The following is a 14,904-nucleotide window of genomic DNA, read 5'->3' as shown; positions in this document are numbered from 1 at the left end:
TCAACTAACTACTTTCAATGTCAGCGGCCTCTTGTAATTCAGTTTGTTTAAGTCCTCATTCATCTACATATTTGTCTTTTCTTTGGTCTCTGGGACAAAAATATTGCATAAATGCTCAATTGAAAATGGAGAAAATGTGTGAAACAGCACTGACATGCTAATATTGTGTATAATTGTGTTATAAAGGAAAAAGATGAAATAAACTAACAGCGTTGATGCCACAGAACTGCACACCAGCACAGGGGATGACCAGAGTCAGCAACTGCCATCTCACAGAGCAAGATTTCAGTACATCCTCCAGTCTTTCCCTTCTTTCCATGCTGCGTGCGCTCTCTCTCTTTCTGCATGTCGTCCAGCTCCAGCTTTAAGTCGTCCTTCTGCCACAGCCACTGCAAGGCTTTCGCACACATTTACATACACACACACAGCTTACAATGACATTAAAGTGATCATACTGGAGGTTTAATAGTGTGGTTTGGTAGCCTGTCTATGGCAAGTCAGCCATAACTGTATAAGACATATTGGTAACACTTTACAATCCAGCACACAAAATTGTTTCACATTTCCAGTAGCCCAGTGGGTCTGGCACATAGATTAAAGGCTTAAGGGTTTACATAAGACAGTGTCATATATAGCAAATACAAAAAAAAACTACAAAACCAACAAGTCTGACTGACCAACAAGGGGTGGTGATGGCGCAATGGATAAGATGCCCGCCTTTGGTGTGAGAGACCTGAGTTCCAATGTGTCCCTGAATAAGACATTTAACCCCTAAATTGCTCCAGAGGCGAGCGACCTCTGACATGTCAGCTAAATGTAAGTCTGAACTTCTGAACCAAGAGGTCTGCCTACCTCCTCCTCAAGGACATAAATAAAAACGCCTTCGCTGTTTGTCTCAAGTAAATTCTCTCACATTAATTATAATTGTGGTTGTAGTGAGAGTGAATGTGTGTGATGGTGAAAGGGGGGTCAAAACCAACCAACACCGGGTAAATAAATAACTTACACAGCTCTTGACACATTTTATGTGACTTTATAACTGTAGTATATTTGGAACGCACCTTTTGATGATTAAAAAATTTAATATGAAAAACTACAGTGATATAAGATACTTTTATTAGCTCAGAGTTTAAACAAGAGGGATGAAAAGAAATATTAAAACATAGACAATGGCACATATTCCATTCATGTAAAAACAACAGATTTCAGTCAATACTAAAAGCATGAATGCTCAACATCATGACACCCTAGTTTTTTATGAATGATGCATACAGTTTATATTCACATCTTTGTTTCTGTCTAAATACATTCTCTTTGATATGGTGCACGATCTGCCACACAGCAACCGCTGTTGCTGCATCCGATAACATAAAACACATGACTTCCTATATAGCAGAGGACTTCTTTTCGGCCAAAGTCAGCTCAATATACAGTAGCTTTAATTACTTTTGTCTCATATCAATCAGTGACACAGAGTAGCAAAACAGAAGTGTACAGTATAAATGTGAAGATGTCAAAGATAATTCTATAGTTAATATAAATTCTCTTCATATAAAACACACTCCAGATAAAGGAGTTATAGTAGATCTAAGTTGCTTTTGGGGATAAAGAGAGTGAACATTCCTCCATCCCTGTCAGACTGTGCATGACTTCTTCCAGCTCAAGCAGATCAAGTCAAAGTGAGGCGTCTGGTGGATGTGGTGTGTTTCAGGAGCAAATGTCTGTCTACAAGGACGTGGAAAGACACACTTCACCCAGTTTATACTGAGCTTGAGTTTGCGATGCAGATTTTTCGTCCTGGCCTTTGAAGTTGAGCTTGTGAAATTCACTTGTGATGGCCGACAGGGACTTCCCCTTGGTCTCAGGCAGAACAAGGCCGACATATAGCGCAGACAACAGGCAGATGGCTCCGAAAGGCACAAAGCAGTACTCACTCAACTCGCTCTGTAAAAGAAAGGCCAAGGAAAGGTGTCAGACTGGTGTTAAGACATGGTTGAATTCAATGTCTAATTTACTGCCTCAATCTGAGCCAACTCCAAATTCCATATCTTGGTATGATCGTTAGAGATAAAGCAATCTGAATCTGAGTATGCTGAAAGACTGTCCTCATTTCTCATTTCCTCAGTTTGAGACTCTGAACTCTGGGAGGCGCTATAGGGTGCCTTTAGCAGCCAGAAAAAAATCTAAGAAGTTTTTAATGCTTCCTGTTGGCTTGGTAGTCTCCTAATTCATTGAAAAGATGTGATGTTTATATTTAAAACTACAAAAATTTTATTTACCATAAAAGCATTTTTTCATGTTATTAGATGTAGTAGAGATGGAGGCAGGAAACAATATGCATCAGCTGTCCCTAACCAGAATCCCAGCATCAGCTGTCCCTAACCAGAATCCCAGCCATAAAACTCGTGTTTAAAACAGTGCCTTAGTTTTGTATTATTAAAAATATTGTACGTGTGTGTACACATGTGTGGGTATACTTTTAGAGCCCCTATATATGTTTGTATACTGGTTTAATGTCACTGCATGTTTGTTAAATGGATGGACGGGTGGATATATGGACCCAGACGCTGACAGCTGGATGGATTTAATGACAGACTGACCACCAGAAAAGGGAAGATCATTCCAGTGATGAAAAGGTTGAGCCACATCATGGAACCGGCGATCATGTACGCTGCCGGTCGAGCTGTCTGATTGAAGATCTCTGTGGGCAGAACGCCGGTCACTCCAGCTAAGGTGAAATATAACATATTGAGCAGAGTTAGCTTCAGCAACACATCCTTGGAAATATAAATAGCTATAGGTTTATAACCTGACCAATACTGGACACAGCATAACATAAATGATTTATAATGATGATTTATAATGACATAAATAAACAAACTTGATGAGGAGGTCAGGGGAGAGCAAAGCCCTGAACTCCTTCAGAGGAACAGCACCAAGCCACTGGTACAGGTATGTTGATGACACATGGGTCAAAATGAAAACCCATGAAGTGCAAGCCTTCACAGAACACATAAACTCCGTGGGCAGTAACATCAAGTTCACACAAGAAGATGTCAACAACAACGGTTTGGTCTTCTTGGACTGTGCACACATTGAAAATGACAGGATCCTGCACAGTGGAGTATACAGAAAACCCACACACACAGACCAATGCCTACTTTTCGATTCCCACCACCCACTGGAGCATAAGCTAGGGACAACATACCAACATGTGTCCAGGCCAGAGAGATGGCACTGAACGACCTGAAGGGGGCACTTACAGTCTGTGGATAACCTAAATGGACCTTTGTGAAAACAGCCACAAGATACACTACAGGGGATGAGGAGAAGAAGATCAAATGCAACAACATTGTGATTCCATACGTGTCTGAAGTATCAGAGAAACTCAGGAGGATTTTCAACAAACACCACATTCCTGTGTTTTTCAAACCCAAGAACACGCTAAGACATTTACCAGTCCGCCCCAAAGACCGCACACCCAAACACAAGCAATCTAGTGTATGCGGTCCAGTGCAGTGAGGAATGCACAGACCTGTAGATTAGGAAAACTAAACAACCACTACACAAACGCATGGCTCAACATTGAAGGGCCAACTCCTCAGGTCAAGACTCTGCAGTTTACTTACATCTGAAGGATAAAGGACACTTGTTTGAGGATCACCAAGTGTCAAGGAAGCCATTTACAACCGGGTTGAGAAGCTGTCGCTTAACAGGGGAGGGGGTCTACGCCACCACTTAACGTTATGCCCCTCTTACAATACTGTCCTTTCGTCACTTCCCAGGAAACTAAATAAACGTTCGCTGTCAGCCTCAGGTGAAAATGCCAACGATGGTCAATCAGACTCGGCCACAGGTGGCTCCAGCGACCATAACAACTGTTGTTACAACAGAGCACTAATGAACGAGCGGTATCGATCATCTTGGCAAACAACCCCACAGAGGTTAAATAGCTGAGTTTCCCTACGTTACCAGTCAGAACTGAAGAAGTCTCTTGGATGAGGGACGAAACGTGTTTTAGTATCTTCAACCAAGTCCTGTTGCCCTTGATTTTAACCTTCCTTGGACAGCTATAATCTGGATGACTGAGAACCTCTACAGACGACATTGAGACTGTTTCATGTAAAACCCTAATGCAGAAAGTCTCCAAAAATGTTTAACTGACCTGGTCCCATGCCGAAGCTGAGGATGTAGGTGAAGATACATGTCATGCTCAGGTACGGCATCCAGGATACATAGTGCTGTTTGCATGGGGGGGAGTCAAATATCCACAGTGAGCAACTCACAAGTAAGAAGAAAAGAAACCAGATCAAGCATTCTAACACTTTTATGTTTCATAGAAGGATCATAGATTTTTGACGAGTCTTTAAGTTATAAATGTTGACTTATGTTGCCTCCTAGTGGACTGACGGACATACAGAAATGTTTTAGTAAACTGTGAACATCACCGGATTTTACTGTTCTCACATCAGTCATTTACCTTTATACAGCAGCATTGTGTTTTCATGTACATGTAGGCCTATAGTGAGTGTGACACATAAGCACATGGGTGATAAAACCTACCAGGATGTGTTTTAGACATTCAGTCAGTCTGGCAAAATCTGTAAGCTATTAATAACTGAGTTTTTGAAATGTCTGTCCAGCAGTCTTAATGTTGGATATAGTTACTGTCTAGTTTAGCCAATAGACAATAAACAATTACAAAAACAATTTACATCCACAACAACTGACCTCTAACACAAAACTATAATAATTACTCAATAATTACTACAAGTTCACTGTAGAAAATGCACACAATTATCATGGATATTGATTGATTTTCATTGTTTACTTTTAACACTGAAGATACATACATGCATGATGTGACATAGGAAGAGTTAAATATGTAAGTCATATAAATGATGTAATACCTCAAGCAACAGAGCAATAGTAAAGACAACTGCCCAGACAGTCATGAGGATGAACCCTCCCATCAGCATGAACCTCCGACCTTTGCGCTCTATCAGCAGGTTCTGAACAAAATGAAAATATTTTTGTCAGACTCTGTTCTAATAAATGTAGGCTATATACTATATATTATTATTATAACGAATTATATCTAAGACTTTACAGTAAAGGATTTATGAACTTGTGGCATATTTCCAGTATTCAAGTGTTTGTGCTAAGCTAAGCTAACCGGCTGCTGGCTGTGTAGTCATATTTACTGTACAGACATGCGAGCCTATCAATATGCTCATCTAAGTATTGATAAGAAAGCAAATATTTGCAGACACTTGGAACTATACTTTTTACATCTGACAACATACAGTCCATTAAAAGATACCCGGGGACTACTCTTTTGTTTTCTCTAATTAACAGGTAGTTCCAGATGTGTTACTTTTTTCATCTCTTGGAAGCTATTTAGGAATTTGTGTATCTTATTGTAAAGTGTTCATATCTTGTTAGTGTATCATCATGTGCCCAAGGGATCTGTGAACTGTGAAATGAAATGTAAATCCTTTCGTATGTACAGTGTACATGGGGCTGTTCTTAATCTTCAGTCTGTGTTAAAGCTTCAAGAAGAATGCAAACAACAGTCTCTCTTTGCTTCTAGCCAGTTACGTAACGTGCTTTAACAAGGGATACTTACACACATTATACAGGCTGTGAATTCACATGTACCCGTGCCAATTGTGATATATTGGATTTTATCATCAGATACTCCAGCCTCCTTGAATACATATGATGCATAAAAGTAAATCTGAAAGAAAAAGAACATAAGAAGATATTAGAGGGCTGCAGAGCATCATTACACGGGCTTCGGCTGTTAACAAGCTGATTAAACCAGGGTAACTATGTTAATACCCTGTCCCCTCCCTGAAACTGCCAAGCATGTGGTTAAAAGCCTTGAAACACGGGAGTATTTAGTCAGCACTTTCTGATGAGAAAGCAACTTCTTGCAGGTTAGACTCATTATTAACGCTCATATGTGCACAGCAAAAATAACAAAGAAACTAAGCCTTTTAGTAAATAATGCACATTCAGAACAACAAGCTCTCTTCACACGTCATTCACTGCACGTTACAGCAAGCAATGATGTTTCATCACCTGTATACATTATAAATATGACCTGCAGGAATGTAAAGAAACTCAAACTGCTGATGGATCATCTTAAATTTCTACACAGCTGAAGGCCAAAAGAACACATGATACTGTTACTGTACACCTCTGTATCAGTAACACTGATCCTCATGGCTATAACAATATTTTCTATGGAGACACCCAACCACACTTTAAGAGACACAACCAACCACACTTTAAGAGACACAAACTTCACATTAAAACAGTGATGCCAGCTCGTCTTACTGAGTCGTTACCACAGAGCTGCATGGCGCTGCTGATGACCATGACAGAGATGAGCTGCCAGCGCACCGAGCGATCAGTAAAAAGTTCCCAGGGTCGGCTGGGCCTCATGCCTTTGGTTTGAACCTGTTCCTGCAGAATCTCATCGAGCTCGCTGTTCTGGACCTCACAGCCGCGCAGCCGCCTCAAAGCTGACCAAAACAAAAATGCAACTTAAATACCCAGAAATGTTTTGTACTGTTATTCTCTGGCTATAACTTATTATTCTGTATGTTTCTTATATACTGTATATAAAAAAGGTATAAATTAATGTACTGGGCTGACAGCAGTGGTGGAAGAAGTGCTCAGGTAGCATTTTAATGTTGCAGCTGGTTGAGGTATAGGTGTAGTTACCAACCTAGGGAGTTGGTCCCCTAAAAAGGGAACCAAGATAAATATGGGGGTTGTGAGATGGGATTGTGAGATTTTTTGTGAAATATCGGATAATGTGGATCATTATTTAAATGAAATGAAAATTGTACTTGAGTTACTTTCCAACACTGGTTGACATGTTTCAGTACCCACCGTTAATACAAGCCTCCTTGTCCCCCCTGTCGATGAGCAGGTATCGGGGGCTCTCTGGGAACCACGGCAGGGTGAGGAGCTGAATGAAGCCAGGAATGGCATTACTGGCAAGAAGATACTGCCAACATGGCTCACTGCCCAAAATCTCTCTATAAATAAATTATCCAGAGCGTTACTGTGGATATCTTTGAAATCTATAGCACACAGATGTTGTTGTTTTTTTCAGTAAAAGATTGGCCTGTTTTGACAAATATTGTGTCCATACCTGAGTCCAACCACCTGTCCTAACACAACACCAAATGCTGTGAAAACAGCTGATGACAAGGAGATAGCCCCCCTTAAGTGCTTTGGTGCACTTTCTCCAAAATACATAGGTTGCACATTCATGCTGATCCCTGTAAAAGACACAGTGAAGTTTCTGATGATTTATTTTTTCTAACCGTTTTTTTTTTAACCCACAGCATTATTATCGCAGAATACTTCAGTTCTCATTTCAGTCTGCTACATGCATTACAAATATACTGTCCAGTAAGTCAGAGGAAAATCTGACAGTATTGAAGGCAAACATAAATATTTACTAACACAAATACATACCTGCGTTTATTCCAACCAGAACACGTGAAATAATTATCATCTCAAAAGACTTGGCAGCTCTGCTCGTCACAGCTAAGAGTGCACCAGTCATGAGGAAAATGTTGTTCAACAGCAGGCATTTCTTCCTTGGGAGGGGAAACAAGGACACAGTTAATAGATTGCTTACAACTGTTGTGGTTTTGGGGTTTACCTCTGAAGACGTAACCGGGTGACAGGTATTTTCCCCACAGTACTGACAACTGCTGTTGTTAAACCCCTAATAAAGAAAAACAACCTTGACCTGTTCATACTGACCAACCTCAAATATGTTCTGGCTTTCACCCTCATCATCACTGAAACATCGATAGTCAAAGTTGTAAATGATTTGTAATCTTTATATTAGTACTCATAGACCTAAAGGGGTATTATGTGATTTTTTTAATCAAATGAATCACTTTTTTACTGGCTATTACTGAACAAGTTGTAACCTCACATAAAAATTAACCACATGCTTTCTTTCACGGTCGCTTGGAACAACCACTATGCTGCTTCCTATCTGAAGATATCCGGTTGGCTTTTCCCCGAAATTCATTGGTTAACCCGGCTGTGACGTTCATGCACGCTCCCGTACCTCTTGCCTACTGATTCTGAACTGTACAACACCGCAAGTAACGAAATAGAGTCCCTTAACACCAAAAAGTTTTCAGCATTTTGTGTAACGCTGTCTCTGGTGTGTCGGCCTCTGTTTTGGCTCACTCATAAGTTTGAGCATGTGCACGAGCGCACGCTTGGGAAGGTAGTGTTGCAATCTGAAACCTCACTGCTAGAGGCCACTAAAAACTACAGCTAACTAACCCATTTTAACACTATTGACCATGACATCATCATCAACAGATTACAGAATTGTGTTGGCCTCTCAGACTCGGTCCTGAATGGGTTTAGGATTTATTTATCTGAATGTGATTAAATGAGAATATCTTGTGGGTTTCATCAAGGTTCCATTCTGGGCCCGGTACTGTTCAGTCTGTATATGTTACCGCTGGGATACATAATCAGGGAGCATGGGATTGATTTCCATATCTATGCTGATGACATGCAACTATATTTTTCATTATCACCTAATGACACCAGTCCTACTGATAAGTTGCTGTTAGCTGTGTTCCTACAGCTGAACAAAGATAAGGGGATTTAATTATAGGAACTAAGGACAGAAGAAAGCTACTGTACTCAAACCTTTAATCCTTGACACAAAATAAAAAGCCCCTAGTAAAAAATCTTGGTCCAAACCAGGATCACATATCAGTTATGTCACAAAAATGCCTTTTACCACCTCAGACATATAGCTAAAGTACAGCCATCCTTCACTTAAACAGACAATGAGAAACTTATCTATGCTTTTAATACCAACTTGACTATTGCAACACACTCTTCTCTGGTCTACCCCAGAAGTACATAATAAGCTACAAACCATTCAGAATGCTGCAGCACAGGTATTGACCAAGACCAGACGAAGAGCACACATCTCACCCGTTCTTAAGTCCCTTCATTGGATAGATTTAAGATACTTTTATTTGTATTCAAATCACTAAACGGAATAGCACCTCAATATCTATCAGACTTGCTTTTATCATATGTTCCCAATAGACCTGTCAGATCCTCTGGCACTGGCCTTGTAGTAACCTAAATGGCAAGGACAACTAAATACAGAGAGGCAGCTTTTAGTGTATATGGTCCACATCTGTGGAACAACCTCCCAGATCAAAATACTGTCAAACTTTAACAGTATTTTAAAATAAATCTTAAGACCCATTATTTTAGTTCAGCATTTTCCTAATGTTTTTGTTTTGCTTGTATTGATCTTAATATTACTCTCATTTCGCTTTTGTGAGTCTTATTATGTGTCTTATTATTATTTACATTATTATTTTTATTTATCTTTTTACTTTTCTCCATATAGCAGCACTGTTGCACCTCTTCCTTTATTACCATGAACACGGACACTGAATGTGTTTAATCTGCAACCGAATATAGTCCCCAATAAACTGTTTGAGTAACGTTTACTAAAAACTGCAGTGCCAACCAGTTTTAGGAAATTATTTAGCACTATCAAAATTGATATGTTGTTTTTGTGACCCGTTTTTTAAAAAGTGTACATTTTCAGTAAGAATGAATTGGTTTCGGGCTGAGTGCAGCAGAAAGAGTAAGGAAGTCGGAAAGTATTGTATTTTAGTTGGTTTTGGTCTTTTTGCGGGATTTGTTCACAATAAAATAAAAACATCAGCCTAATAACTTAAAGGCAGTTACAGTAATATTACAGTATGCAAACATGGCCGATGCTTATTTGTTTCTCAGAAGATCAAAACTCAATCTGTTTTTGTTTTTGTAATTTGCAGGGTCATATGCATATACACGTGAAAGGAACGTAAATGAACAGTCTCTTTATTTATTCATATGCATGCACGTCAACAGGTTGATCATTCACTTTCTGCACACTGCAATGAATATCTCAGTTGTAATCTTCTGTACTCATACAGTTACACAATTACATACAGTAGCATGATCTTATAAAGCTATTACCTCCCAAAGCGTATGGTCATGGGTCCTGCGATAATTGCCCCTGCAAAGCCCCCCAATGAGAAGATGGAGACAATCATTGTCCAGACCAGAGTCACCTGGTAGTCCTCCAACTGAATGTCCCAGCGCTCCAGGAACGTCTCATTGACAAAGGTTTGGATAAACTGCAAGAGAAGACATACATGTAAACAGAGCATAGGTGTCTGTCTGTTTATATTTTTGTGGCGATGCACACTGTGATTTCTGCCTTTGACTCCAGACCTCACAGGGTAAATTTACAGCATCACAACAAAGATCTAAGCATAAAATATTTGTATCTACTAGCAAGTTGCAGAATTGTTTGCTGTTGGAAGTTTCTGCTTTTGATTTCTCTGTGCAGCTGCTCGGCTTAACAAAATACTGAGGAAAGATCCTGTGTCCAGAATTAGTTTCTTAAGCACAATAAAACTGGATGTGTAACAATGAGAATGACTAATCACACACACAAGTAGCCTAATTCTTGAATGTGCCAATTTACACTGTGACCCAAATGTGAATAACAGTGATTCTGGTCTACAAACAGATATACACAAAATACACTTACAGATTTATTATCAGTATTAATGTACCACAATGTTAATGGCATACCTTCTCACTGGTAGACATAACTTTTTGGAACAATTACCACATAAGTAAATAACCTATACATAGTCTATGAATAATCAACACCTAGGAACACTGGGACATCCGCTGCGACTGCATGATCACACACACACGCACACACACACACACACACACACACAAACAATTTGGAAATTAGAATGAAAACTTACAGCTGTGGGAGAATTCATTATAGCCAGGTTGTAGCCATATTGAAGAGTACCTCCAATGGCTGCAGAAGCAACCATGAGCACCAATGTCAGAGAACTGCTCTGTTAACACAAACAGATAGATACTTTTCATTAGATTATACTTATCTTACCAACTCATTTGCTAAAATCACAGCATCACCTGTAAATGATCGACTTGTTTCTTCACTGACTGTAAATCTCTAAGCTATTTAAAACAACTGCAGCCATGCACCTGGAGAGACAGTATCAGAATTACACCTGCAAAGATTGATATTTCTTCTCAAAGTTTAGTCTGCAGATTCTGTCATTGGTTCCACTTTCTTAGTAGGTTCATAGTTGTTTTGTTGTTAAATTGTTAAAAACCAAAATATCTTCAAATAGCACCGAACTTCATAGCAACTATACACAGCCACCAAGAAATTCAGCTACAAATCAAACAAGGGAATTAAACTCAAAGTTAATCTATGATTTACCTTCTGTGCACCAGCATGCGACATTGTTACTCGAAGGTGGCAGTAAAAAGTGACTTGAGTCCAACAGCGAGTCACACAGGTCAGCCCACCTCTCACATAGCGGTCCTCTACAAGGCATGCTCGTGCACGCGCCTACACCACGCGCGTGACAGCGTTAAGCTGTTTTATGATTGGATGCAGTTTTGCAATCAACCGAGAGAGACAGAGACTGAGCTGATATCTTACCAGGACTCTTCAAATGCAACACCAATGATTTACTCACGTAGAGATTTGTTGTGCGTAACAGTGTGGAGGTAAGGATTAACTTCACATAGCTACTGTCTCGGTGAGTAATTAAGAACAACAACGCGTGCGCAGTAAGGGTCTGGGGTTAGTAAAGTTTTAGATCAACCACGAAGAAGTTACGTTCAGGTACAAGGTGGTGGATGCGGACACGTGGATTGTAAACTGTAGCCTACTTCTATTATAATGTCCTATTATTTTGTATTTGTTGATATGTTATATTTTCTAATATAATCTATATTTAATAATCAGAATCAGAATCAGAAGGAGCTTTATTGCCAAGTAGTGTTTTACACATACGAGGAATTTGCTGTGGTGATAAGGTGCTACACGTAGACAAACATACAGTCAACATAAATAAATAAATGTGGAAATATCTAAATATGGAATTGAAGAACAACATTGCAGATATACATGTGCATTATTCTGGGTTTGTGCCGTGCAGAAGTAACGCAAGGAAGAGAATATTGTGTACCTATAAATATATAAACTGACAACATAAAAATATACAACAACAAAGATCAACAATCAACAACAAATATGTGCGACGTGCCAGGTCTTAGCACGACACGAGATGAAACGGTATTTACATGTGCAGAGACATTTGTATCGTTTGCAAGGGTGGAGTGTCAGTGGGGGACCCGGGCCTTGTTAATGAGGAAAACTGAGAAACTGTTTTTGTGGCGAGAGGTTTTGGTGCTGATGGACCGTAGCTCCTGCCAGAGGGGAGAGTCTGAAACAGTTTGTGTCCGGGGTGGGAGGAGTCAGCTGCAGTCTTCCTGCTTCCTGCCTTCTTGGTGAGGGAGGTGATGTTCAGCTCCCACTTGGGGTCCTGGGAGATGATGGTGCCCAGGAAGCGGAAGGAGTCCACAGTGATGACTGAGGAGTCACACAGGATGATGGGGGAGGGTGGGGCTGTGCTCTTTCTGAAGTCCACGACCATCTCCACTGTCTTCTGAGTGTTGAGCTCCAGACTGTTCTTTCTGCACCAGGTCACCAGATGGTCGATCTCCCACCTGTAGGCGGACTCGTCCCCACCTGAGATCAGCCCAATGAGGGTGGTGTTGTCCGCAAACTTCAGGAGCTTGACAGACTGGTGACTGGAGGTGCAGCTGTTGGTGTACAGGGAGAAGAGAAGGGGGGAAAGAACGCAGCCTTGAGGGGAACTGGTGCTGATGGTCCTGGAATCAGAGACATGTTTTCCCAGCTTCACGTGCTGCTTCCTGTCCGTCAGGATGTCTGTGATCCACCTGCAGGTGGAGTCAGGCGCGCTCAGCTGGGAGAGCTTGTCCTGCAGCAGGGCCGGGATGATGGTGTTAAAAGCAGAGCTGAAATCCACAAACAGGATCCTGGCGTAGGTTCCTGGGGAGTCCAGGTGCTGGAGGATGTAGTGAAGGGCCATGTTTACTGCATCATCTACAGACCTGTTGGCTCTGTAGGCGAACTGCAGGTGGTCCAGGAGTGGGTCTGTGATGGATTTTAGGTGGGACAACACAAGGCATTCAAAGGACTTCATAACCACAGAGGTCAGGGCGACGGGTCTGAAGTCGTTTAGTCCAGTGGTCCTTGGTTGCTTGGGGACAGGGATGATGGTGGCATGTTTCCAGTGAGGTGTTAAAAATGTCTGTGAACACTGGAGACAGCTGATCAGCACAGTGCTTCAGAGTGGATGGGGAGACAGATTCCGGCCCAGCTGCTTTGCCGGGTTTCTGCCTCCTGAAAAGACCGTTGACTTCCCTCTCTGTGATTGAGAGAAGAGGGGAGGGGGTGGAGCTGGCCAGCTCTGAGGAGGGAGGGGAAGATGTGGTGGACTGAGGCTGAAGCTGAGCGGAGGAGTCACGGGGGATGGTGTCCGATTGACTCTCCGATTGAGTAGAACTGGTTCAGCTCATTTGCCAGACGAGAATCGTTAATGGAGTGGGGGATTTTGGGTTTATAGTTTGTGATCTGTCTGAACCTCCTCCATACAGAAGTGGCGTCGTTTGCAGAGAACTGGTTCTTTAGTCTCTCTGCGTACAGTCGTTTAGCTTCTCGCACCTCCTTGTTAAACCTTGTAGTGAACCAACAGTATGGATTTGTGCGTTTCATATTAAATAATTTGGAGACTCAATTCCTCTTTTCTCTCCCAGAAAGAAGGAGGAGGGGGGTTTGATTACCAACCCTCTAAAGACAGCCGAAGCGACCCCCAAAGGAAGGGGGATTGAAAGGTCGCTTTCCCTAAGTGGTATTCCTTGGCAGTTGATCGTAAAACTGGCCACCTTTGGCAACAGCCGAGATAAGCCTCTTGGTGCCTGAATTGTTAAAATGACAAAGAAACTAACCAGAGATTACAAACAGCCTATCGAAACTCTCCTTAACCCCCTAACCACGCAATCCCCATCCTATACTCTATTAATTGCCAGCTTGAATTTAAGGTTAAGTAACTGAATTTCCCAGCTCCTGAGAAGATTGTTTTAGGATTAATCAGAGTTATCCTCATGTAACCTGAGCTTCCCCAAGTGGACGAAATAAGTATTACATGCCATCGGCTGAAATGCCGTTTAATGTATAAATGTCACTCGGTATTTATCATGTCCAATAATCTGATGCCATTCATGTGTCTTGCTTATATTCTCTAAGAACGTGTAACAGCCAATATATCCATGAAAGCAAGTTAAGTTCCTCTCCTCTGATATCATTCTGAAATGCTAACCTTTTAAGGTCTAATTACTGACAATTGTTTTCCTGTTACCAAATGCTTAAACTTAGAACGGTACAACCGTTTAACAATTGAGGTTTGATTGTGGGAAGATATTTGATTATAATACGCGCAAATAGATTTTCTTTTGTTTTTTTTTTAGACATATTAAAAGTTTAGAAAGACAGTCCCTCGGGAAACTGGATAGGCCCGCCCTGCGAGGCCCGCCCTGCGGGAAACTAAGGACTGCCCTCTGGGAAACCACGCCCCAACCAACAAAAGCGCAACACACAACGTCGCTCTCTTCTCTTGCTCCTTGTCCTCTGCTTGTTCCTGACTCTTCAACGGCGCTTCGGCACGCGCCCGGCGTGCCCCTCTCCCGGCAACGCCCTAAGAGTTCGGCCCGGCGCAGCGAACGGCATTTATTCGCTTCAAGCTACCCATGCGAAGTGCTGCGACATCAGCTTTTCCTCATTTAACAGCAACTTTACTTGCGTTTTATTTTCTTTGGTTTTGTTTTGTTAAAAGTTATCAGTCCGTTAAGTTACACTAGTTTAATTCAAGGACGACCAAGTTCTTTTTAAGCTTT

General features: G+C 41.2%; 1 protein-coding gene across 1 annotated transcript; it reads right to left on the bottom strand.

Annotated features, from left to right (window-relative positions):
• Nucleotides 1–1,098: 1,098 nt before the first annotated feature.
• Nucleotides 1,099–11,766, bottom strand: slc2a11a (solute carrier family 2 member 11a). Its single transcript, XM_038697756.1, has 12 exons — nucleotides 11,357–11,766; nucleotides 10,866–10,964; nucleotides 10,057–10,217; nucleotides 7,501–7,625; nucleotides 7,172–7,301; nucleotides 6,907–7,055; nucleotides 6,346–6,533; nucleotides 5,630–5,740; nucleotides 4,911–5,012; nucleotides 4,166–4,241; nucleotides 2,601–2,728; nucleotides 1,099–1,944 (listed from the first exon to the last, which is right to left on the bottom strand). The coding sequence occupies exons 1-12, from the start codon at nucleotides 11,378–11,380 to the stop codon at nucleotides 1,726–1,728; spliced, it is 1,512 nt and encodes a 503-aa protein (XP_038553684.1). The 5' UTR covers nucleotides 11,381–11,766; the 3' UTR covers nucleotides 1,099–1,725.
• Nucleotides 11,767–14,904: the final 3,138 nt, after the last annotated feature.

Source organism: Micropterus salmoides, unplaced genomic scaffold (genome assembly GCF_014851395.1).
Source record: "Micropterus salmoides isolate LMB-PRFRI ecotype aquatic unplaced genomic scaffold, ASM1485139v1 Ms_hic_scaffold_4, whole genome shotgun sequence".
Classification (NCBI taxonomy): domain Eukaryota; kingdom Metazoa; phylum Chordata; class Actinopteri; order Centrarchiformes; family Centrarchidae; genus Micropterus; species Micropterus salmoides.
The sequence above is the reverse complement of the archived record's forward strand: the minus strand, read 5'-3'. Positions and strand labels throughout refer to the sequence as shown.

Coding starts and splice junctions, on each gene's coding strand:
- slc2a11a (XM_038697756.1), bottom strand. CDS start 11,380: ATGTCGCATGCTGGTGCACAGAAG. Junction 7,626..10,056: donor ATGACCATACGCTTTGGGAG/GTAATAGCTTTA, acceptor TCCCCTCCCAAG/GAAGAAATGCCTGCTGTTGA. Junction 1,945..2,600: donor TGATCTTCCCTTTTCTGGTG/GTCAGTCTGTCA, acceptor TTTCTTTTACAG/AGCGAGTTGAGTGAGTACTG.